At 48.1% G+C, this 26054-nt stretch overlaps 1 protein-coding gene across 3 annotated transcripts; it reads left to right on the top strand.

The window, feature by feature from the left end:
* Window positions 1-9019: 9019 nt before the first annotated feature.
* OTX2 (orthodenticle homeobox 2) lies at window positions 9020-19587 on the top strand. 3 transcript variants are annotated; one of them, XM_030815225.1, is made up of 5 exons: window positions 9020-9123; window positions 9280-9343; window positions 13917-14132; window positions 15152-15303; window positions 17131-19587. In XM_030815225.1, exons 3-5 carry the CDS (start codon window positions 14036-14038, stop codon window positions 17749-17751), a joined length of 870 nt encoding a protein of 289 aa, XP_030671085.1. In that variant the 5' UTR covers window positions 9020-9123; window positions 9280-9343; window positions 13917-14035; the 3' UTR covers window positions 17752-19587. The 3 variants fall into 3 exon arrangements, with proteins under 3 accessions (XP_030671085.1, XP_004087190.2, XP_030671086.1); XM_004087142.2 differs by having other exon boundaries at window positions 15128-15303; window positions 17131-18779; XM_030815226.1 differs by lacking the exons at window positions 9020-9123; window positions 9280-9343 and having other exon boundaries at window positions 13825-14132.
* Window positions 19588-26054: the final 6467 nt, after the last annotated feature.

Here is a 26054-nt window from a genome sequence, read left to right as displayed (position 1 = left end):
CATGCTACAAAAAACTTTCAAAAAAGTACTTATGCTCTGGAGACGTCCTGGCTTGATAATCACAAATCTTTAGATAAATCAGAGACTTCAATAAATATTTTTGCATGTGAAAAATAAACAAATTTATCCATCTGGCCATGTGTGCACAAATTGGTTAATAAACCAAATTGATCCAAATGTGCGACTGGATTTAAGAATATATGGTCTAATGTAAAATGTTGTTTGCTTTTACTGAAATGTTTTCATTAAGACTCTAGAGTTGACTGAAGTTATATCTACCCAATGCCAACTACCAGGATATTAAAAATATTTCTTGATGATAATGAAATTGTTTGGTTTCCCTCCAATTCCTTGGTGAATATCTCATGTAGAGAATGTCTTTTTGTTAGAGAAAGACTTCAACCACTTCAACCACTACTTCTGGTTTTTAGTTGAAACAGTAGGTCAGGGTAGACTTAAGCCCATGATTCTGTTGATACTCAGGGTCTATACCCCATGCCTGTTTCTTCTGTGCTTATCTGACATATTTTGTCCATCAAATACAAGACAGCATAATCAAAACGGTTACTGCTCTTCCAGTAACCCAGAATACACTATCTACACTTGGGGTGATCTGGGTGTCCCTTAAGTGATGGCTTTCATTGTCATATTTGGGAGCTAAGTATTGGAAGCAATGATATCTTTCACTTTTTGCATGTTCATTGCTTGAATAAGCTGCCAGAAAACTGCCATTTAGGCTAAGAGTTACTGTCTGTGGTTGAACTAGCTTAAATGGTATTCAATAAATGATTAGGAATGTCATTACTGAGTGGCTATCCAAAGTCAGACACTTGCTAATAAAGATGCCTCCAAGCATCCATAGGTTAAATGCTAAGAAACAGATCCACAAATGGAAGCAAGTCTGTTTTTGCTCTTATGTTGTTGGGCAAGTAAGACATCTAGACTTCAAGCTATCCCTAGGAGACCTGGTGCCCTCCTTACTCCAGCCGACACACATGGCCTCACCAAAAGCAGAAACCAGGGCTTGGTTGATAAATAGTAACTGAGTACTTCAACGCTTGCAATCTGGAAAAGGTATTTAAAAGGAACAGGTGAAACTCTAGATACATCATGCAAGGAGGCTTATCTAACATAGAAGCTGGAAAGGAGGCAAGAAGATTCCTAGACCACACCAACTAGCTGATAGTTGGCTCTCACCAAAGGGAGGTTACAAGGTTCTAGAGACTCATCTGCCCTAAGGGAGGGAGAGGAGGCACCTGGGGCTTCGTGGAAATCTCCAGGCCTGATTGTCTTCAGAGCCTTGAAGAGGCTACCTAGCCCGTGGGCAAAATCACAGAAGTGGCAAGTCTACAGGAAATTTGTAGATAAATCGATGGAAGCAGGGAAGAAAGTGGGGTATGCTTGATTGAGGGACAACAGAGCTGGCCCCAGCATACCGAGGGCTGCAGAGGGAAGGGTGCATTTGTGGAAGGAGCTTTCCTGTGAGGCTGTGCCTCAAGGGAGGAGAGTGTATTCAGTTGGCCCTGGAGGACAGGGTCCTTCCTCCTCCACGAGGCTGGATGTGTGCAAGTGTCCGCAGGGCAGCCGCCAAAGTCTGACTACCTGCTCCTCTCTCTTCTTTCCTAGACACTTCCGACGGACTCAGACACCAGCAATATCTCTCCCTGACACTGCGCGTGGCTGATCAAAGCGAGAAGCTTTGCGAACTCCCCAGAGGGTGCACGCTTCCCATCTAACCTTTGGTGAAGGAAAGTGACGACCTGGTCACGGTGCGCCTGTCAGCCTGCAGCCGCGCCCTGGCTCACACTGGGGCGGGTTGTGGGGGATACTGATGGGGGCGCCCCTTTCCCCGGCTGTCTGAGCCTTAAGTGGGAGACTGTGCTGGGGAAGAGGCAGGGGCAGAGCCAGTTCCGAGGGGTGTAGGACGACGAGCAACAGGGGCCTACCCTTTCGCGAACATCGAAGCACTTCGTGGAGACCAAACAGAGTTTGCCCCTTCCCCAAGCTGTCACGGCCCCGGGGGTCTCGGGACTGCGAGGGCAAACCGCGTCCTCGAGTCCTGGCGCCCGGGAGGGCAGGCAGCCTCAAGGACCAGGCCCGGTACCAAGGGCTGCCACTCCTTCCGCGCCGAGGGCGGGATCCCGGGGTCCCCCAGTCCCGCGCCGTCTCCCCTAGCTCGGCGCACTGGGTCCGAGGCGGCCGGTGTGAGGTCTTAGCTGGCAGCACCTTGTCCAAGAAGGGAAAAGACCAGAGGCCGCAGACGTCTCCTCCCAGGCTGGAATTGGGACGCACTAGGGTGTAGAAAGGTTGGGATGTCCCCCCACCCCAAACCCACACTCGCTTGCGAGCACACACGCAGACACAGAGACACGCGCGCGCGCACACGCACACGCACACACGCACGCTTTGCTCCCCTGGCCTGACAGCTGGAGAGGGGGCGCTTTGGAAAACTTGGCTGATTCGCCGGATGACCATGTGCGCTCAAGACTGTACCCGCCAAACATAACCTTAATGTTTTTCCCCATAACTTTTCTGCAAATGAGTCAGAACAGAACCCAGTTTCCGAGGCAGCCCAGTCTGGTTTCCTAAATTTCCCAAAAGGTACCATGTGGCTCAGAGCCTCCAAATCCTCCATCGCGCGGTGGCCGCGGCCGCCCTCACCCGGCTCCATGCGCGCAAACGGAAGGGCGCGAGGTTTGCGCGGAGAGCCAGGCAGCCCGGGCGCCTCCAGCGGGGCGGCGCAGCTCTAGACCCGGCGACCCGCCGGCAGGGGCGTCCAGTCCCGCGCCACACTTGCCAGAAAATAGCCCGCCTGACCACAGCCGGCCCTGGCGCTTGCACATTAAGAAACTCAAATTAAGAAGTGGGTGAATTGGGAAAGGAGGGAGCCGGGGGCGTTCGCACCGTGTATCTCAGGTATGAGCACTTTTCACTGACATTGATGCAACTGCATTAGAGTTAATGGCAGCAGCCTGCTTCTCATTATTAATTGTCTTTGTGTTTGGATAAAGTATGTAATCTTCTTCTCAACCACACCATTAAAATAGGTTGCCTTTTCAATTAAGAACTGTCGTGAGCACAGCAGTCAATTTTCCTAATGAAGATGCATTATATTTTCACTTTTTTTTAAATAATGGAAAATCCCAGGTTTTCATTAGACACGATTACAGAGGAATACAAGAGGGCGCCTCTAAAATTCATGCGGTCATGTAGTGCATTAAAAGCCAGGCTTTTAAATAAATTGAAATTTCTGCAGATAGAAGAAAAGCATGGCTATCAAATATGTTGAAACACGCTTCATTCAGATTTTTAAAAGCAAACATGATGAGTTCGTTTTTCCAAATGAGCTTAACAGATACAACAGTTTTTAAAAGTACAGTGACTACCTGAAAATACATTATAAACTTTTTTTGGGGGGGGGTCCCTTCTAGTTTACGGATGATTTGCAGATCTCAAACTAAGCGGTGAATGTTGGAAATGCACTATGCACATTTATATAATGTTCGGCCTTTGAACAAATATCTCAGATTAATCGTTCAGCAGCACAAACGGTCTGGACTGTGCACCTACAATTAGTTTTTATTTGTTTGTTTGTTTATTTCCTTTCTTCCTTGCTTTCATTTTCTTTTCTTTTCTCTTTTAAGACAAACAAAGCCAGTGACCCTGGTAGAACTGTTTGAAATTCTATGCCTTTGAGATAAGCAACTTTTCCATTGTTGCAAAAAAAAATAAAAATTGCAAAATTCTAATTTTGAAGTTTAAAAATTGGTCAGAAATATTCACTCCTGAATCCGAAAATGGAAAGTTTGCATTCATGCACAAAAATGAAAAAGTATGTGTTATTTATTCTCTAATCTTGGGAATTTGGGAGCATGTAGTGAAAGGGATCTGTCAAGATTTATGTTTTCTTTGTTAATAAAAAATTAAGGTTGCTATCTTTTGCATATGAAATACTGTTTCAAACAAACAATTTCTGTCTTTTTCTTTCTCCATTCAGTGTGAATACTCTCATAGGAGCCACATTAGGGAATACTGTTTGAGAGAAAAATAAGTCAAATTCTTCTAAATAGAAAAAAATAAGTTCCCAACAACAGCCAGACTTTTTCTTTGTAAGGCAACATCAGTTGGTTTCTTGTAGACATGATCTTTTCCAGGTTTTAGGTGTTATGTCTTTTAAAAATTGAACTCTTTTTTATCAACCAGCCTCTTAAAATGATCTGCAAAGAGTGGGAAATTAGATTTTCGATTAAAACCTTATCCCATCTCGAAGGATTACTTTATATTGATTCTTAAATATGGCTACAATTGATGGACTCTAATTAAAAATCCAAAGGAAAAGTCTGTCGTGCCCATATAAAAGAAGCTTTTCATATACGGGAAATAAAGCTTGTAAAAGGTTACAAATAAAAGATTAGAGATTTATCCAAACTAGTTTAAAGCTTCACTGTGGTTTTCTTTTCTTCTTTTTTTCCTTTCTTACAAAACCATTCCTGGGTCTTTTTTTCCCCAGTTTTAAATGAAGTTTGCAAACAGGCAAGATATTGGACTGTAATGGTTGTTTTATATCAGCTCTGCAAGCTCGAGGCTGCTGCCTGCAGTAGAATTGATTTCAAGGAAACTTCAGGACCAGGAGATGAAAATTATGTAAACTGACAGCTACCACCCTTCATCAATCCATCCACATTCCCGTCCACACCCTCCTAACACACACACACACACACACACACACACACAGACCCTGCCTCACACTTCTCTCTGTCTCACATCCACACATGCCCTTCCTATCCCTCACCCTAACCTTGCTCTGCACACACCCTTGGTCCCCACACTCTCAGGGACAGAGGCACAGCTCCCGGCTCACACTCCGCTCATAAATGTCTCACAGCCCCACATCTCGCACTTGTCACACAATCTTAATCCGTTTCATTCCGGAACAACATGGCCCTCTTTTCCTCTTTTTCGCATTTGGAGTTTGCCTCCCTACTCTTTTATCAAGACAGCCCAATCCTATCTTTGAAGTTGTTTCTTTCTCCCTTAACCTCTTTTTTGAGGCAACCGCAGTGCAGGGAGTGAGAGACCCAAGCTTAATTTATAAGTGATCTGTTGCCTTATTTTTTCTCCTAAATTTTGTCTGCATTTCCAATCTTAAATCCTTGTTAAAAAAATTAAGGTTAATCTCCTCAAAGTTTATAATAAAGACATATCTAAAAACCTAATGAAAAAATGACTTCTTTCTAGGTATTATGGTGTTTCTAAGGCAAAACGTAGTCCCTCGCTGTCCACTGAATTGCTGAAAAGATTGGAAATTAATGTTCATATTTCTGAAGTCAGTGTTAAGGAAGTCTAACCGGCTCCTTTCCCCCAAGAGGCTACGTTCTCACGGAATATGGGTTTTGTTCTTCTTTTTTAATTAGCCTGGAAAAATCCCGGGCCGTCTTCTCTCCCCTCCCCCTCCCCCACTCCCCCCCACCAAAGTTAATAAACTTGGAGGAAAGTTTGGAATATTTTAAACTGGCCTGGCTTGTGCGGTGGAGAAATTGAGCCTAGTTAGTGCCATGCATGAATCTTGATTTCAAAATATGAATATCAGACATATTCTGGAAACTGCACACAAGCTCTGACAAATAATTTGATTCCCTTCGTATTGGTTTTCTTAATTTAGCTTCTGAATGCTTATATCTCATATGCATAGCAACATAATTGTACAAGTGGCAATTAAAAACCATCCACTTTTAAATGAAAATTATTTAAAAACACAAAGCATGCTACCATAAGTCAGATTCATAGAAAAAAAATGTTAAAGACACAGGACACAGAAAAAAAGTTAAACACGGAAATACAATGAACAGATACTAGGCAAACTGGAAGTTCAAGAACTTACTGAAAATCAAGAGTTAGACTTTTCATCCAAAGAGTCTTTTTCTCCCACCAAGCATCTAAGGTTTTCAGTAAAAGAGCCCAGCCCCCTTCCCCCAAAGCCAGTGGCTTTTGTCCTGACCTAGAATAGGGTTTGTGGGGACTGTACCTGAGCCGGGCTGTCTGCAATTTCCAAATTGACAAGAAGAGACTGGAAGATAAAGAGCATGTTCTTACAGGTGAAGAGCAATTTTGCAACTTTTCAAGGCGACACCCAGGAGAAAGCTTGCCTGCTACCAACTGCTGCAGAGTCTGGGCAGAATTCCTCTAGAAAGAAAAAGAAAGTCTTCCCCCCCCCTCCCTGTCTGCCTCTCTCTGTCTCTAGTTCTCTTTCTCCTCTCTGTCTCTCTCTCTCTCTCAGATCCAATCTTTTAAGAGCTTCAGCACATTGCTAAGCTAAAGGGAAATTCTCTTTGATAAAGCGGTGTTTCCAGCTTCTGGGTTTTAAAACCTAAATCTATATTCAAATCTGGCTGAAGGTGTGTTCTGGGATTTATGAAAGCCTCTTAAAGGGGTAAATTTACCAAACCGTGACAAAATCATCACAATCTTACTTTAGACATCTGAAGTGGATGAGAATTTTAAAGAGACCCTTGTTTATTTAACACTGTCCATTTCCAACTCGTAGTTTATTGGCCCTGTATTTCTGCGAAGTTATTAGACTAGAGGGCAAAGGAGAAGCGGGAGCTGTCTGCTGCCGGCCGCTGGAAGGGCAAAACCCTCTCACGCCCCACCATGCATAAATCTGCCCCTGTCGAATAGAACAGGGGAATTTTTAGGGAGATTCAGCTGCCTCCGCCATCTGGGAGGACATCGCAAACCTCTACATCGGGCTTGAAAGGTTTCCCTGGACACTGGACCCTACAGCAGATGGATCTCCCAGTCCAAAATGATTTACTTGGTTTAGCTCACAAGCGCATGTTCTGATAATTCTCCAGCCCACCTCATGCCCACTGTCCCCAAGGCCTTCCTCCGGCCTTCCCCTCTGCCAGATCCACAACGTCCATTTTTCTTTTTCGGCTCTTTTATGCTTTAAACATCATTGTGATCAAACTGGGGGAAACGTTGTCTTTTCTAGGGGTAGGAAGGGGACTCTGCTTCAGGCGATGGAGGTGGATTTGCCTTTCCTTCATCGAAAGCATCGTGACTCTGACCAAGCGCACCCAACCAGTGCCTCCGACAGCCAGCGCCACGAGGGCCACAACGCCTGGGACATTGGTACCCCCTCCCCACCACCATCCCCATTAAAGGCTTCGGGGGCGGCCGCCAGGTGTTTCAGTACAGTGGGGGTGGGGTGAGAAAAAAGGTCCGTACTCACCCTCCCCCCGCCCGGGCCCCTAGAAAGTCTTGACTCCTGGGAACGCGACAGCCAGCGGGTCTCCGGACTGGAGCTGCTGCAGAGGGCCAGGAAGGAGCTGGGCGGGCTCCGGGCCCCTCGGGGGCTCGAGGGGCCGCCAGGGCCCAGAGCTCTAGAGACACCTGTGACAGGGGCCGCTGCCGCGGAGTCCCCAGCCCCAGGCCGAGCCCGAGCCGGAGCCCAGCCCGACTGCCGAGAGCTTGCTGCCTCGTGCGCACTCCCGTAATTCGTTAATTGCTGTAAATCCCAAGGACGGCCACATTTGATTACACATACAGTATAAGAACCGACAACAAAGCGACGAATTAATTACCAACTTCATTAACATAGGTCCCCAAATTAAAGGCAGCGAGCTGTTTCTTTGGGCCCACTAGCCGTGGTGGTGATGGTAGTTGGTGGTGGGTGGGTGGCGGGGGGTGGGGTATTTAGGAAGAGATTTTATTTTTCTTTTCCTGCACTGGGTGTTGTGAAGCAAGAGCTGTCTTCTGCTCCCACCCCCCCATCCAGCTTATTCACACACACTCAGCAGTTCCACTAGCCACCCCCCACCCCATACCCCGCCCAGTCTGTTTTTCCTTTTCTAGGGACTCGGATCCGTTTGAAACCTGTCCGGTCTCTGCTCTCTATGCCAGGCAAAAAAGTTGGGCTGGGGGTCGCACTTTCCGCCTCGGGCCTCCAGGTCCCATCACTTCCCAGCCTCCCGGCTCGCAGCCCGGGGCTCGGGCGGCGCCAGCACAGTTACCTCCAGGCCTCGCAGTGTCGGGCGTTTGGTGGCGTTTGTTCTAACACAGAAACTTTCCGACGGGGGCCTCCCTCGTTCGCTCCCTTCCCTGATATCTTGTCGACCTCACACTCGCATCCTCGAGGCCCGATGTGGCCCCAGCTACTTCTCCTAAATGGGCCCTGAGATTAGATTCCGGGGTTCGTGTTCCCTGCAGTCTGTCGTGGGCTTCTCAATTCCAAAAAACCCCAGGAGCCTACCAGAAGCCGGGGTCTCTCACTCGGGGATCATTTATTTATATGTGTAAGGATATTTATAAGGGCGTAGGGAATAGAGAAGACACTGAGTTTTAGAAAATAGTTTGTTCTTGGACTTGTGTGTCTTTCTCTCTCTGTTTTCCCTGCATGCCCACATCGCACTCCCAGGCCTCCCTCCTTTACCCTTTCTGGCCGTCAGCGTGCTCTGGCCCTGTCTGAGAAGGCATAGTAGTGTTTTTGAGTTTCAGTCTGACTTGTTTTCTGCCTGTCATCCACATACTTATTGCTGGGGTTGAATGTGGTAACCCAGTCACTCCCTATCCCCCGCCATTCTCCAGCATTTACTTATTTTTATCTTCCATCTTACATCGCATGGGTTTCCTTTCTTCCCTTCCCTAAAAACAACAACAAAAAAAAAAAAAAAAAAAAAGAAAGAAAGAGAGGAAAGGAAATTTTGGAGTAAAGGAAGCAGGGGAAAAGAGGGTAAGAGAAGAACTCCCTGTCCATCATTTTAATTATACAATTAGTTCACATGCTCCGGCACATAATGTATATTTTAAGCAAAGCCCAGTGTCTTTAAAGAACATTCTGGTAATGTCGGAGGCCTGGATTTGTTGCCTGCTCGTCCCCCCGTGCAGCAGCGGCCTGTTTTCCTCCCCCTGTTGTGTGTTTTTATTATTTTCCCTCTGGCTTAGATGTGTCAATCATTCTCTCCCTGCCATTGGTTGGAGAGTTTGCGTCAAAAAGTTGCCAGAGAGGCGCTTTCTCAGCAAATCTCCCTGAGAGCGGGACCGGCCTCAGCTCCAACTCAGCCTCCACTGTGATTAAAAATAAAAATTGCTAGAGCAGCCCTCACTCACCACATCTACTTTGTATGTATTGCAGAGGGGCCCACGCGTGTTTAGAACTCTAGCCGCCTTCCTCATTTTCCGTTCTTTAAAAAAAAATTTTTTTTTGGTTGTGTTTGACTTTTCATGGAAGGGTGAAGACTGCAAGGTTTCTAACTCAATACTCTTGATTTCTTTTAGGATAGCTGGCTATTTGGAATTTAAAGGATATTTGACTTTTTCTAACCTCCCATGAGGCTGTAAGGTAAGTGTCCGTCTGTTTTGTCTATATCCATATCTACGTGTCCCCGTGTCTGTCGGCCATCACCCCAGTACCTCCAATAGACCGACCGATGCCCCTCTGCGAACGTGGAGTTCTGTAGGCGGATGTATTTTTTCTCTTACAAATTTTGAGGTGTAATAACGATCGTTGCAAAAAGAAAAATGTGATCTAGAGATGAGAGCGGTAGTGGGAGAGAGGCAGAGAGCGTGCTCCTGGGGGTCGTCCCTTCTGCAAAACGTCTTCGAAACGCTGCGAATGTAATCTGGGGTGTTTTGGAAGGTTTTGTTTGTGGTTTTGTTTTTATGTCAACGCCGTTCTGGGCTTCTCCCGCGATCTTTGCGTTTTGGCACCTAGATTGGATTGGGGTCGTTTGGATGGATCCCAGGGACCTTTTTAGAGTCCGAGACAAAAAGATGCAGATGTAACTAGATGGATGGATTGAAACAACAATAATAAAAAGCCAGGCGCCTCCTTGGGCCCGCGCGCCGGAAGCCCGGTTCGCTTGCGGGTCGGCCTGGGCCGGGGGCCGCCGCTCGAGCTCCTGTCTGCCCCGATGAACGTGAGAGGAAACCGGAGCGGATAACCGAGGAGGCTGGGAGCGCTGGCTTCTCGTCTGCCCCGGCCCTCACTGCTCGCTCCCTTTGGCCTCCTTTCCCTCAGCCTAGCACAGCTCGGTTGTGTTTCTCCCAAAAGCTTCCAGATCTTTTTGCTTTTGAATACCCACCGCCCCCCAAAATCCAAACCACTCTGGGTTGTAATTACGCAGCCTCCCAACCCCCGGTTGTCGTGGTCTCCGACCCTGGTCACCAGGCCGAGCGAACGTGAAGAGTGTTTTTTCAACATGACTTGGCCGGGTCGTGGCCCGCCCCACGTAGCCTTCCGCGCGCACCTGGGGCGGGCAGAAGTGGCAGCTAGTGGCCCCTGCTCCGCCCGAGGCCGCGGCCGGGGCAGGGACCGGAATCCTCCCGCTGGGACCGCGGCCCCTCAGCTGTTCTCTGGCAGGGAGAAGCAGGGCTCGCTCGCGCGCTCGCGCACCCCTTTCCCAGGCTCCAGGACAATGAGGTGTCCTGGCTCGCGGCCGGGAGGGGGCCGAGGGGTTCGCCGAGGCCCAGCCTGTGCCATGGGTCGGCCCAGTGAGAACCATCTGAAGGTCCCTGCCAGCGCCGGGCGCGGGCGACGGGGTCGCTCTGCAAACTCCCAAGAAGTCTTCGCGTTGCTGCGTTCAAGTGACTCTTGAAATCGATGCCCGATTTCGGGACATATTTTTGGAAACCCAAGTCCCCTGTCAGGATTCCACCGAGTTGGCTTTTGCTTCCTTCACAGACAGAACTGGTGCGCGGTCAGCGAAGGCCGAGCGGCGCTGACCCTGCGGTGGTGGATTGCTTGGGGAGGGAAAGGGGAAGTCGCTCCTAGAAATTCTCGCCTCCATCCTAGAGCTTCGGGGTCAGGATTTCTCCTGCTCAGCTCGGGACTTTTTACAGGCACCAAAAGTTATTAGCAACAGAGAGGGGAGTAGGAGAGGAAACTCCTCCCCCCAGAGTAAGGTAGACACCCAGACCTCAGCGCTAACACCGGGGCTTTCTCCCAACGATAATTAATAGTCAAGGCCAACCCTTTTGGCACGTTTCTTCTTCCCTCCCTCGCGGGTGGCAGAGTTATTTGATTCCCCGAGGCCAGAAACTTTCATTCGAGTTCGCCGGAGAGAGGCCAGCGCCGGCCGTTTTCCGCGGTGCCCACACGTCTCCTTTTTCTTTCTTTCCTCCTCTTCGTCATCTTCCCAGCCGCAGGCCAGCCGCCAGTCCGCGTAGTTTTGTTTCCTTTCCATCATGCAGAAAATTAATCAGCTCGGACGAGAAGCAGAGCGGAGCATGGCGGCCTGTAATTAAGGGACGTGTGCCCCTCGGATTATCTCGTTAGTTTATCAAGAAAACATTTATTATAATTAATTCTCGGACGAGGTAATTATTGTTGAGCGAGGACACAGCAACTGGTAGATGGACTTCTTGGAAGAAAAAAAAAACAAGGCTTGGGGGAGGGGGAAGCGACAGATTGCACGAATTGACCGTTAGATATAAGGCTGCGCGGGCGACGCGGGCAGTGGAGCGGGACCTCGGGCGCCAGGCCTGCGGGGCTGCGGAGCTGCGGGGCTGCGGGCCTGCCGGGCAGGGACGCGGGACCCAGGCACTCGCGCCCGGAGGTGCCGTCGCCAACCGGCTGCCGGGACTCGCCGCGCGACCGCGGTCAGCTTCTAGGTATGAGTTCTCCAGAGGCCACCTCGTGAGCAGTCATAGTGAGGCGTGGATTTTTCAAAAGTTATTTCTTTTCCCCCTTCTGGACCCTGCTTCGAGAGGAAAAGGGCTTTGAAAGTTAGATTGAAGGGCCCATGCCTTCTATGCAGAGTGCATACCTAGGCCGGTTGTGGAGAGAATCTCTTAGTTTTGGGTTTTGATTTTCCTCTTTTCCTTTTAAAGGTGGATCCAGAAGCAAAAGTGAAAATAGTCTATTCCGAGAATTTTAGCCATTTTGCAATGGTAAGGGCAAAGGGGCCCCTGGAAGGATCTCAGCCCTGGTGCTTTCTGTGTGTTACTGCTTTTTATGTTGGAATGTGCTACTTTATTGTGTGATGTGTCAGGCATTTCTAATTGGGTGAGAGCTCGACATGTAAGAACATTTCCATATTTCTCAAGGGTACATCTGATATGATTTTACGATTCTCTATAGCACTGTAGTTCAGAACTTTGCAAGGTAGTACGATTAAACAAAAAATCTCCAATCTCCAGTTTAGAGGCTGTTTAAACACATATACAACTGTATTTTAAAGCAGTCGTATATGTGTTTAAACAGCCTCTAAGCTGGAGATTTTTGTTTATTTTCGCAGCCTCCAAAGAACAGCATTTTGAAAAGAAAAGACAATGCAAAAACATAAAGTCTGTATTGTAGGAGCAACTAAATTAGTTTTACTGAGGATAATACAAACTCCTCCAAGAAAGACATTTATAAAATTATATTAAAATAGATCTTAGGGTAGAAAAGCATGACTTTTGTGCTCTGAATTTAAATCAGAAAGAAGTTGCAGTTACTGAGTTTCATTTATGGACTTTTATGCCTTGCTGTCTTAAGCAACGTAAATATGAAAACCCGGAGTCCTTTAAACTCAGTAAGACCTTTATCTTTTATCCGCCATTTTGAAGCAATCTCTCATGGTGTCAAAGTTTCAAAGTAGAGATCCTTGCATATAAGTGCCACATTTTAGGAAAATAAAGGCCAGACTTGCAAACTGCCAGTCTATATTAACATCTACTTTGAATCTCTTTGCTGGGGTGGAGTGGGGGAGCTCAGCTGAAGAAAGTAAATAACTTTTCTTTTTCTTCCTTTCTTTTCCCCCTTGAGCTCTTTTTCTTATAGGATTGTAGGAAACTTGAAAGGTAGGGAGAAATTCTACTAGTTTCGCAGCTTTGGGTGTTTGTGTATCTACTTTCTTCAAAACTAAAATGTGCAAAAGGCAGTTAGAGTTAACAGGAAACTCTGCTGCAGCTGCCGAGGACCCAAATGTCTGAAAATTTGCCTCCCGCAGGATCTGCAGCCTCCACACATCAAAATCAACATGGAAGCAGCTTGCACTACAAATGTGGGGTCCCGTCATTATCTGATTGGTGGGATTCTAACTTTACTTCACAATTTCTGGCAAGCCCTGTGACAGTCTTGAAGACTTTTTTGCAATATGCTTAAATATTTGATGGGTGTCTATTAAAAGTTAAATACTTGTTTGTTTAGCTTTCGTTCCTTAGACACATATAATCAAGGTTCTCCAAAACCCTAATAAATCTGTTACTTACCTCGAAATCTAATTACCTAGACTACTAATTAGGTGAAAATGATTACCGGAAATGACTTCAAATGTGGAATAATAGTAGTTGAGCGGTTTTTCCAAGTTTGTCATTTAGTAAGTTGGTATTTTAGATGTTAAACGCACTGACATTTTAGGTTCGCAGCAGTTGAAAGTGGTAAAAAGCTAAGATAATTAAAATCTCTGCCTTGGAAAGGCAACAGTCTGGGGAGAGGTAGATTTCTTGAATTGTTTCTTTGTTTCTCACCAATGGGCTTTGTTATCAGCATTATTTATTTAGCCAAAGAGTTCTTTGTCTCTGCAAATGGCCCCAATCAAGTTTTGTTTGAGACAATTAGCTAGTGCCAGCCAATGAGTCCTATGCAAATGTAGTGATAGGAATGCAATGTGTGCATTTGAAGGCAAGGGGTTTTGTTCTTGGGGAAGGCAGATTGTAATTGCTTTCTTCGGGTACTTTTTTTTTTTTTAAGTTAGGGTGGGGGTGGGGAAGACAGGTTTATCTGGTCTCCCACCATCCCCTCTAGTTCCAGAGCAGCTGGGGGTGGGGGTGGGGGTGGGGATGGGGGTGGGGGAGTGTCTGCAAGTCCTTTAAAAGCCTCTGCCTCGCCTAGCCCGTGCTCTTTTTAAGTTAGTGGTGGAACGTGGAAGAGCTGCTGCCTCCGAAGCAGTAAACCAGCCCCTCTGTTTGTTTGTTTGCTTTGCCCTTAGTTCCACTGCTCCAAACCCACCCACCGAGGACTCTGAACCTGTCCACCCCGGGCGCATCAAGATCTTCCAGCTGGGTACCCCCGATTTGGGCCGACTTTGCACCTCCAAACAACCTTAGCATGATGTCTTATCTTAAGCAACCGCCTTACGCAGTCAATGGGCTGAGTCTGACCACTTCGGGTATGGACTTGCTGCACCCTTCCGTGGGCTACCCGGGTAAGTGAGCCTTGCTGCACTCCCGCACCCCCCTTCCCCACGCCCATCCTCCAGGGATGCAACACCCTGTTCCCATGGAACACGGGAGTTGGCAGTCACACTGTCCCCACCCAGCTTCAGGCTAGGTCTCCACTAGGTTTGCCTTCTGAGGAAGCAGTCCCAGGGCATTTACTGACCAAGCAGAGAACAGGGGTTGGGAAAAGTGAGTAGGTGGGTCTGCAACCGTTACAATCACGTCACTTTATTCTTAATTCGAGTAAATCAGGATTGGCAACAGAGTGGGATGAGGAAGGTTACTGTCCTTGTCATTTGGGCAAAAGACCCCTGCCCATATCTCAATGCCCAGTTCCTCAGAAGTGTCCTCTTGGAGAAGCTGAGTTTTCCCTCCGTAAGTCCTTAGCACCCTCGGGCTTTGCAGTTTTTCCCTCCATGCCCAGGCCTTCCCCTATGACCTCCAGAGCCTGCTTTAATCCCAAGAGGCGTGACTTCCTCCAAATGCGAGTGCTTTCCTTTCCGATCAGATCTGTTTAAAAATCCTCCCAGAAGTATGAACTATGTCCCCATTTTAAAGATGGAGGAACAAAGGCCCATGGTGTGCTAAAAACCATGGGAACAGGATCCAGATTTCCCCCATCAATTCGAGCTGCCAGTCTGTCCTCGGAGATCCTTTGACTTCATGGAATAGCCTTTTTGTGTTGTGGTTTGGGGGTTGATCTTGGAGAACTTTTTTGTGTGTCTTTTTAAAAAGTTTCATTTGTTAACTTTCCAAGTGATGCTCTGATTGGAGCAATCTCAACACCAAGAAGAGTAGGGAAAGAAGCAGCGTGTGTCCTGGGTCCCGGGGGAGCAAGGCTGGGGAGACGGTGGGGAGAGCATTGGTAGGCTTCCGGTTGAAGGGCTGTGAGGAACGGGGGACTGCTGCGGGGTGGAGGGCAGGGGCGTCGGGGAACCCGCGGAAACGCCTATGACTGAGAAACTGCTCCCCCACCCTAAAGGGCCCTGGGCTTCTTGTCCCGCAGCCACCCCCCGGAAACAGCGCCGGGAGAGGACGACGTTCACTCGGGCGCAGCTAGATGTGCTGGAAGCACTGTTTGCCAAGACCCGGTACCCAGACATCTTCATGCGAGAGGAGGTGGCACTGAAAATCAACTTGCCCGAGTCCAGGGTGCAGGTAGGGCAGATGCAGGCAGAACCATCCTTCCTGATCATGCCACCCTTCCCCCAGAGTATGGGGCTGTGGAGAGCCCCAGGTCTTTCAGAGGACTGAAGGAAGGCTTGAAATTCTCCTTCACTCACTAACGGGCCAGGAAACTATTCTCCTTCTGCCCTTTTTGCCTGCCTATCACCACTTAATCCTGTAAGCAAGGGTCTTCAAGGCCTGGGATGCTGGTGGACAGAGACCCATCCTTGAGCAGATTTCAAGAGTAGTCACGTGGTGTTGTAACCCTTCCCTTCCTCTGTATAGAAATCCTCTCCTATTCTCATGGATTCGTACGTGTGAAAGCAGCTCAGCTCCTGGACAGTCCAAATATTTTTACAGATGAAAAAATAGAGTAAATGACTTGCTCAAGGTCATAACTAAGTTTGGTGGCAGAGTCAGGGTATAGACGCAGCTGGTGCTTTTACCAAATAAATCAACACAAAAAGAATGTATTTTCCTTGACTTCTTAGGGATTGAAGAGAATTTTCTAGCTCTGAGCCATTTAACAGATAAATATCTACATAATGTCTCCAGTGACACCCCTCTTGTTTTAGTTCCCCTAAACTTGACCTTAAACTGGAGAGGGAAGGTCAACTCCAGCTTGCCTTGTGAGTGAGCCCTGTACAGAATTCTCTGCAAAGTGTTTAGCACATAAACCACATACACACCTGGGCCTCTCCTTCAGCTAGAATATGTTTATGAAAGCGACAGACATCAGTATCAGTTGCAAATTGGGAAAGGGGCTTTTTCAAAGTAGGTTAGAGGAAGTTTTAGCACTTGTAAGGCTTGAACCAAAGTCCTCACTAGGAGAAAACAAATGGCTCCAAATGGTTGGTCGTCTTGAGCTTGGCCTTGGTGGCATCACTTTTACAGCAGTTACGGCACCCATACAGAGAGCTCATTCAAAAGTTCAGCTAAGGATTTGTCCTCCAGAAAATGCCAGTAGTTTCTCTTCTAAGCCTCCTCGTGCACCAATCATAGCTCCTTCATTGCAGAATATGAACAGGGCTGGTAAAGAGAATTGTCAAGATTGCAGCAGGGGGTTGAAGTGGTAAGTCAGTAAACACAGCACAGGAGACTGAGTCTGTGTGCTGAGTGGCACTACTCTAAAGACACAGACTGGAGTCTCAGAGACTAGCAGGTCTGTGCTCCAGCTCAAAGCAGAGTGCATGTAAGTCACTCCTTTTACCACAAAGAAGCTTTTAGCAAATAGTGGCTTTCAGACCTCTTTCTTCAACAAGATCATGTCTTCCCCTTGGAGCTTTGTTTTGTGAGTCTTTCTAAGAGAGACAGAAGGGTGATGGAACCAACCAACCTCCATATTAGCAGTTGCTCCCTGGAAGATGAACTGTAAATGAAGTTAGGCTGTTCCTGTTAGCATGTAACAACAGAATTGCTTTCTCTCACTTCTCATGTGTTTCCCTCTAAAAGACATAGATACATTCTATTCCTCTGTGAGAGTGTTCCAAAATATAGCTGGGTCTATGTGTATGTGTGTGTTAGAGGCGAAATAAGACAGGAAAGTGATGTGGAGTTTTGGCTGTGATTTGGGGGATTATCTTAAATGTTATTCTGGGCAAGAAATAAGGCAGTCTCAAGTGTTTTTAGACAGAGCCTCCCCAACTTTCTTACAAGTCCAGAAGTTTATATGAGAGTGCCACTAATAGGTCTTCAGTGGCAGGGGAAATCGTGTGTTAAGCTGATCCGCCCATGTAGGATAGATTTATAATATGGGAGCCATTCTTGTCCTTAAGAAATTATCAAAACCATGTTAAAGAAGTTTCTTTCCCTTCCAAGGTATGGTTTAAGAATCGAAGAGCTAAGTGCCGCCAACAACAGCAACAGCAGCAGAATGGAGGCCAAAACAAAGTGAGACCTGCCAAAAAGAAGACATCTCCAGCTCGGGAAGTGAGTTCAGAGAGTGGAACAAGTGGCCAATTCACTCCCCCTTCTAGCACCTCAGTCCCGACCATTGCCAGCAGCAGTGCTCCTGTGTCTATCTGGAGCCCAGCTTCCATCTCCCCACTGTCAGATCCCTTGTCCACCTCCTCTTCCTGCATGCAGAGGTCCTATCCCATGACTTACACTCAGGCTTCAGGTTATAGTCAAGGATATGCTGGCTCAACTTCCTACTTTGGGGGCATGGACTGTGGATCATATTTGACCCCTATGCATCACCAGCTTCCCGGACCAGGGGCCACACTCAGTCCCATGGGTACCAATGCAGTCACCAGCCATCTCAATCAGTCCCCAGCTTCTCTTTCCACCCAGGGATATGGAGCTTCAAGCTTGGGTTTTAACTCAACCACTGATTGCTTGGATTATAAGGACCAAACTGCCTCCTGGAAGCTTAACTTCAATGCTGACTGCTTGGATTATAAAGATCAGACATCCTCGTGGAAATTCCAGGTTTTGTGAAGACATGTAGAACCTCTTATTGTGGGTGATTTTTAAATATACTGGGCTGGACATTCCAGTTTTAGCCAGGCATTGGTTAAAAGAGTTAGATGGGATGATGCTCAGACTCATCTGATCAAAGTTCCGAGAGGCATAGAAGGAAAAACGAAGGGCCTTAGAGGGGCCTACCAACCAGCAACCCGAAATGGACAAACCAATCTACTTAAGATCCTGTCATAGTTTTAGATCATTGGTTATCCTGATTTGCAAAGTGATCAAAAGCATTCTAGCCATGTGCAACTAAACACCACCAAAAATAAAATCAAACAAAACTAAGTTGTGAAGGAAGGGAGGGAAGGTCATAGCCTTCTTAAGCAGAGGTGTTCCAATGTTTTAGCCAATCCTTGGTTGAATCTTAGGAATGAACAGTGTCTCAAGCTCATTCACGTTTCATGACCAACTGGTAGTTGGCACTGAAAAAACTTTTCAGGGCTGTGTGAATTGTGTGACTGATTGTCCTAGATGCACTACTTTATTTAAAAAATAATGTTCATAAGGAGTCAATATGTAGTTTAAGAGACAATCAGTGTGTGTCTTATAAATGGTACATCTGTGGTTTTTAATCTGTGCTAGACTTCAAAACTGTGATCTCCTGTTATTGTATGCAACCTTGAACTCCACCTCTGCAGGGGTTCTTCTGTGATTAAATAGGTTATAATTATAAGCAAAATTCAGAGCAACTGAGTACTGATCTAAAAAGATTACCTTTGGCTGGAGGTGAGCTGCACTGAAACTTTACGACAAAATGTCTCTGGACAAGGAGAGTCAGAGAAGAGAAGCAAAAGGACACTAATTCATCTGTAATTTACTGTTGGTAAGCCTAGCAGTAAAGAGACATTGGTCAATTGCTCTGACCCTGATGAATTATTAAACTGAGATCATTGTCGTTTATGCTTGCAGATGTTAACTGGAAAAGTTATATATGCATAAACCTTTTCTTCCTGGATTTGGCAGATATGTATAATTATATTAAAATGGTTCTAGCACAACATTGGGTCCAGTTTAATTTTACACCACTATTTACGAATGAGAAGCCTACATTCAGCCTTTCCTCCCCAAAACACGTTTTTCTTAGGACAGAGAGGAAATTAGCAAACTTATTTTTACTTTTTTTTTTTTTTGCTAATCTATGCATAAATTAGATATGAATGACAGTGTTATGTAGACTTTTTGTGACTTTCATCAGGATTGCTCTGAAATTGAGTTTGGAGAGCCTAACAATCAATAAGATCTTGTTTTCCTTGCTTTTCCCTCCCTGCTTCAAACCTGAACTATTTCTTAGGCACTTTATTAGTATGTTTCAAAAGATATCAAGTTTTTAAGAGGGAGGAGAATTGGAGTATCTCTGAAAACATGCGAATGACAAGAATTTCTTGTTTCTATTCTCTTACTTGGTTAAGGGGATTTTTTTTTTTTTAACTTCCAAAAACTGAGGTAAACATGAGAGGGAGTGTAATCAGAATCTGAAAGCAATTCAGGCAGAAATTATTTCTGAACAAAAGAGTTTCAGAAAAGTTTTAAAACCTATAATTTCAGTAGTTGAACATAAGGCACCCTGGTCAGTTTTTGTGTGTGTGTTTAAGAAAGTGCCGACGGGGGAAAAAATGGGTCCCTTTACAGTTGTACCTGCATTTTGTAAACCACTCACCAGAAAAGACAAATGGGCCAATGATCATGGTGCTCCTCAGGTAAAAGCAATATTTAATTTCATTCTAAGCTGCTTAAGCTCTTACAGCTGACCAAAATTAAGTGACTCTTGATTGTAACGTTTTAAATGAAGGTTAGCAGTTGCAACCATTTTGTTTTCTGGCTATTTCATTTTTCCGGTCCCTGGCTGCGCATGCTCTCTTGAACTCTGTGTAATCTTTCCTAATAAGTAAATTGGTTCACTGGTAAAGTAAATGCAATAGTTTGCAACCAAAATTTGAGGCCAAATTTGATGGCAAGAATTTTCAGCACCTATTGATAACCTTCAACATACTGTAGTTAACACGAAGTTAAATTGGGGCCTGAGGTTTACCCAGATTCAGGGTCTTAATCGCCCAGCTTTTCTTCTGCAACAGTAATGCAGAACCAAAATAACCATTTTCTACCATTGCCTTCAGTTTTCAGGATGTCCCGCAAGGGGCAGGGAAAAATTACCCTTTCTTTAAAAACAATAATGATGATAAACATTGGGCTACTCAGCAAATAACGCAGTTGGCAGTTTCTCTCCTGAAACTTTTTTAAAAAGGTCAGAAAGAAGAGGCACTGAGCACCCTCTGAAACTAATTTTTCCATCACCTCTGCACAACTTCTCTTAACTAAGACCACGCAGTTAAATCCCTTTGAATCAAAGGGGAAGTAGAAATGAATTCCCCTGACCGAAGGCAACGGAGGGAGGGAAGGAGGCAGGGAGTGAACACTGGCTTAAAGACATCCAGAGAGTTCCGATCTCCACTCCTAGTCAAGACCTGTTTTAATGAAGTTAATAAGCCCAATAATGGTGATACTTGGTACTGAAATGATGCCGTCCTCCAAAGAGGTCAGGGAGCTACTTCAGCTGCGTATCGGCAATTAACAACAAGTGAGCCGGCAATATAAGCTTCGGTTTGGAGGGCAGGTCCTGATGAGGGTGGGGGTAGTTTGCTTTACAAAGATCTGTTGCCCCAAACCTTTATCTTTCCCACAGGGATTCTTGGCCCTTTGTATTTCACCTTGGGAGTGTTTCTTTCCTTCCTAGATAAGAAGAGAAATTCAATCAACTCAATTAAGTTCCGGCTTTCGAAACCTCCAAGTTTTAGATAATGGTGGGTTTCCTCAACCCCTCTCCCACATGGTGCGGCTAATCTCACCTTTCCTGTGGGTGTCCCCCCAGGCCCGTACTGCCACCGCCACAGGCGCAAGACGCTGGGAGGCTGGGGAGGGACTGGCAGAAGGAACGTGGTGCTGGTCTGCCCGCGCTCTCCGCCGCGCCCTCGGAGCTCTGGCTAAAGAGCTGGCTTTTCTAACTCCCCAATGCCCAGTCGGAGTTAGCTGGGAACAGCACTCACATCTCTGCCCCGAGGGTCCCCAGCCGGGGCAGACGCCGGACTCCCCAGCCTGGCTCTGCCCATTGGGCCCCACTCACAGCCTGGCGGGCCAGGCAGGGGCGGGACTGAAGCTCTTGCCTCGCCGGGTGTCCCCCTTTCTCTCTGGGCTGGCTCCGTCCCTGGCCCGCACCTAGGACTTCTCTTGAGCCTCAGCCCGCCCCGCTGGGCCTAGTCCTCAGGCCTCGGGGGCGCCGGGCCCAGGGCGCTGTGGGCCGCGGCAAGGCCGAGGCCCGGTGGTGAGGCCTGTGCGCCCGCGGGAGAGGGCGGCCAGTCAGAGCCGAGCGAGGGCCCCGCCCAAGCCCTGCAGTCAGGCCTCCAGGTCGGCCGCGGGCCGGGGCGCCCGTCGCTGGGAAACCTCGCAGCCTGGCGGAGTGCAGGGGTCGGGTCGGCCTTGGGGATCGGAGGATGGGGTGGCCCGGCCGGGAGGCGAGCGCCCTGCGCCCGAAGGAGCCAAAACCGAGCCTGACAGACGGGACGGCGAGCGGGGTCCACTGGCCGGGGAGAAGGGGCCGGGACGGCGAAAGAAAGCCCAGCGGGGCCCGCGGCCGCTAGTTTTCCAGGTCTCCCGGTAGGATGAGCCGCGGACGGCTTGGGAGGGGGCCGCTTCTCCTGGCCGCGAAGGGCGAGGCCGCCACAGCGGGGCCTCCCGCCACGGCTGTGGCCTCCCGCGTCCCGAGCAGACGGGGCCCAGCAGGGCCTGCCTCAGGCCCCCGGGGATCCTCCCAGGAAATCCAGGTACTCGGCCACTGGATTTGGGGGAGTCTGGCCCTCCGCTGGGGTCTCCCCCGGCACTCAGCTGAGGCTTTCGGGGGAAGGCCAAGCAATTCCCAATTTGCCTTGGCTCATCCCCTTTCTCCCAGTCCTCTAGATCTCTTTTTTAAAACTGAGTGCCTTCTCTTTCTTTTTGGACCTGTCGCAGTACTCAGCGGCCCTGAAGGCCAGAGGCCGGCTCTGGAATGGGGAAGCGGTCCCTTCGGCGTGCCGGGCAGGGCCAACTTGCCAGGCAACCCATTCCAGTTACCTGCAGGGCAGGGGCCGCAGTCAAGTCCCCGCGTCCACTTAACCGGAAGCGGCCAGCCCTGGCACGCACACCACATGTTCGAACCCGCATCTCACACCCAGGGAGAACCTCGCTGTTGTTACCCGGACAAAGCTGTAACCCAAAACCAGGCGTGTCAGTGCTAGGTGATGGTTTATTGCATACAGAAACGTGTTTTTAATAATGCAAAAGAGGAACACAAAAGAGTCGGGCAGGAGACCAGCGCATCCCAAACAAATGGGAGCAGACGCGGTGGAAAACAACCAGAAGGCGAAGATGCAGGATCAGAGTCAGCCATGACTTCCGCCTGGGTTTTTGCCTTCATTCGAGACTTTTAAGATGAACAGCAGTCTCTAACCTTTTCGTGCCACGAAAGGGTCCAAGCCCCCATCAGGCATCTGCATGCCCAGATTTGTGACCAGGTGCCCTGAGCACCTCTGATTTTCTCTTCTAAACCACCCGAGCCTGTCAGCGCAGGGTGCTCTGATAAAACCTGATTCCCCTAGTCGCCCCATTTCCGCCCTCGGGTTGGTGTGACAGAAAAGACTGGGAGCCCCTGGGACTTTCCCGGGGAATGGGGAGAGCAAAACCCCAAACAAAACCCATCCCCATGTTTTTTGGTATTAGGGTCTGAAACTGCACAGATTATAGGATTTGTCTCGGACAGAATTAACATTACATGTGAAACCGTAGTGCTCCGGTGTATTGAGACACGTTGTATAGGATTGCTTGGAGCATGTCTTTCAAACTGCCTGTTAATAGCAACATGAGACCTTCAATAATAATGTGTTGGGGGGGGTGTTTTTTTTGTTTTTTACCTGATGGAAACAAAATCTAGGCACTATTTGGAAAGGGTAGTTTTTCTGATGGCAGCAGATGGAAGGAAACGGAACCAAATGAGAAACTAGAGGAAGTTTTGTACACTGAAGTGGCTGTAAAGGAGGGAGCAGACGTGCGTTTGAAAGGCCTTCTACTATGCAGCAGTCCTCACAACCAAGGGAGGCCCCCCAATGCTAAAGAGAAACAGCCAGACTTCCTCTCTTGCAAGTAGTGTGTTTTATGTTTAAAAACCAACCTGCTGTCAACTGCAAACAAACAGTAAGCAAATTCAAATAAAGGATCCCTACCAAGTCCAACCCATTTGGTCAAAGATAACTGCAGGTGCCAGGGAAGCCAGGCTATCACTAGGGGGAGGGTCGCTTCAAATTTTGTTTTTCTCCTAGAGGGAAAGTCAAACAGCATGAGGTCTATGACTCACTTTTATTCCTTAATCTCCCCACCCCTTTTCTTTTAATTCTTAGTGGAAACACGGTATTTTGAAAGAAAAAACAACAGCAACAACAAAGAAAACAAAAAAGAATCCCACTGAAAATATAATGGTAAGTGGGCAAAGTTTGGATTGACTTCTGTTTCAGCACCACAAGGAAAAAAGGTATTCAAGAATCAGAATCCTCTGCTACCTGCTACCTCTACTGCTCCTGCCTTAGTTTGCCTACTGCAGGTGTGCAAAGGGGGCCTTTTGATTAAGAATTTCTTAGTCTACTTGACATCACTAGGTGACATTTCCAGCTGAGGGCTTCTTTAAAAATAAGATGCCAGTTTCTAGTAGCCATACAATTGTCGACTGCTTTTTTTGTCCGCCTGGACTCCCCATTAAAGGACCTTCAAACGCTGCCTTCAGGAGCCACAGGCCTGCTCCCCCTCTATCTCAGTTTCACCAGGTAAAAGCTGGAACGTACCCTTTAGAGACAGGTCCTTGGTGGGGTGAGGGCTCGCTCCCTTAGGTCTTGCCCCCAATCTCCCAAATGAAATCTCCTGAGGCTTTAGGCTGCACGGAAACCAGAAAATCACTCATCACAGCCTTGAGTTGTTAAAATCTGTTCCTAGAACCAATAGTCACATTTTAGGATCATGGACCATTAACAAAAATCTCCTTAACATTCAAATGGCTCTAAAATGCGTTGATAGCGGATTACTGGGGCCTAATGGACGTCGCGTGTGATAACATGGTCTCTGAGTAGCAGAGGTTCTGGAGTGGGTGTCTGACCACAGCTACCTGATTATCAGCTTACAGACAACCCACTTTTTAGCTGCAATATTCTTAAGAGGCGTTCTGCCCGGCAGAGCCAGAGACTTCTGTGTTCTTCATTTAATCGATGTAACAACCACATAGTGTTCCGCAGAGAAGACAGAAAAACCTGCCTGTAGGCGTGGGGTGACCTCCGGACTTAAGGAGGGCGGGTCGCTGGCCAATGCCCCTCTCCTCCCTGGCTTTAATGGAGCGATGCCTGAAAGGCAGTGGCTCCGGCAGATCGAGACCTTCGCCAGGGACGCCCGGGTTGTCCTAAGGTTGGGGCCTCCTTCGCGGGGCCAGCGCTCCTTCCTGCCTCGGGCCACCTCGGAGTGCAATCCCTGAAGTGGCTGCTCAGCTCTCCCCTTTAGGACCCGACACGTCCGGGAGAGCTCGCGGGGCTCTCCTGCCCGCGGTGGGGAAGACTTCGGGCTCCGGTGCGCGCAATCGACAGCGCTAAGGACCCGCTGGCAGTGGCCGGGGTACCAGGGGCAGAGCTAGTCCCGGGGTTTCTCCGGAAAATTTGGCAAAGAGACAGTGCTCCCATTCTCCACCCCCACGTCTCACCCAACAAACTAAGCCAATGTCCCTGAAAGCTAGGCCTTCTCTGGCTCTAAAGTACACACCTGCGTCACCCCGGGGGCCTGCCCTCCCCGCGCCCGGTGCCCCCAGCAAAAGTCATTTGGAGAGTCCAGAGAGACTACCAGAGGAGGCAGGGAGTTGCTCAAGAGGCTCAGGGGCAGCTTTCTGGCCAGCTGCGGGGAACATCCGGCTCACGACCCCCCAACCCGCGCCTCCGACGGCCACCGCCCCCTGGAAGCGGGCCTGAAACTCGCGGCCGCACGTGGCGGGGCCGCCGGGTCCCCTTCAGGGCGGCGGCCGGTGGTTAGCGCTGGCCCGGCGGATGCGAGGGCTCGAGCCCCAGGACACCGTGCCGCCGCGCTTAGAGGCGGGGGTGGCTTGGGGAGTACGAGGGCAGCCCTCTTCCCACTCCTCTGTGGTCTTTGCGGGGTCAGAGTGTGGTGAGTGTGGTTGTAACCACACCGGGAGGCGACGTGGGCGCTCTTCCCTCCGCGCTCCCGGACCGCGGCCCCAGGCAGGGTGGGCTCCGAAGCCCAGGCTTCCTCTTGACGCGGGAATTGAGACAGGCTTGGCCTCAAGGCTCCCAGCCTGGAGTACCTGCCTCCCGGAACCGAGTGTGCCGTTGCCCACAAAACTTGGCCGGCGCTGTCCCCTGGCCCTCGCGGAAGTGTGCCCACCCGGGCACCCAGGGCCTAGGAGGCTGGCTGGAGACGGCTTCCGGTTCCAACTCCAGGCCTCACCAGCTGGTACGTGGAGCGGTCGGATACCCAGTGCCAGGGCCCGTTTAGACGGCTGGTTTAACGAATTGGCCTAAAATGAATTTTGAGTTAGAGCTTTTGAACACTACAGTTGCACACATAAAGCTCACCTCACACCCCACCCCACCCCCGCAAGTCCTGCATGGCCACTAATCCGAGTTAGTTTCATGACCTTTGAGTTACATTTGGTTCGAGATTTCCAACCAACCTTATTGCTATTGCTTAATGCTAGGGAATTTTTTTTATTTGAGAGGCAGATATATGGGCAAAAATAAAAAAGAAACATATATAGATATAAAATGTATGTAACAAATAAGTCTAAGATGAAATAGGGCAATTTTGGAAAGAGGAATCACGTTATTATTTTTACATTTAAATTGATGCAAGTCTAATTGAAATGCATCTTTCAACTGCTCTTCTTGCTGATTAAATTGGTTCTATTTTTAATTCTAGTCTAATTTGACCACTTGAAGCTTTAGAAAGCTAACAAGCTCTCAGTCTATTTGTTAATTACCTTTAACCAAAAACATAGCTTTCATTTAGTCGTAAAACAGTCCATTCACTCCAGCCCTCTGATTTTAAGGTGGGGAGAAGTGGAAAACTTGGGAGAAACATGCATTCACCATCTTCATTTTCACCGATGATTTTAGCTGATTAAATCACTACCCTTGATTCCTGCCCATTTTGGGTATGCACCTTGTTTTGTCTCCTTTTTTCCTTCATATGTATTGATAAGAATGTGG

Source organism: Nomascus leucogenys, chromosome 1a (assembly GCF_006542625.1).
Source record: "Nomascus leucogenys isolate Asia chromosome 1a, Asia_NLE_v1, whole genome shotgun sequence".
Taxonomy (NCBI): Eukaryota; Metazoa; Chordata; class Mammalia; order Primates; family Hylobatidae; genus Nomascus; species Nomascus leucogenys.
The sequence above is the reverse complement of the archived record's forward strand: the minus strand, read 5'-3'. Positions and strand labels throughout refer to the sequence as shown.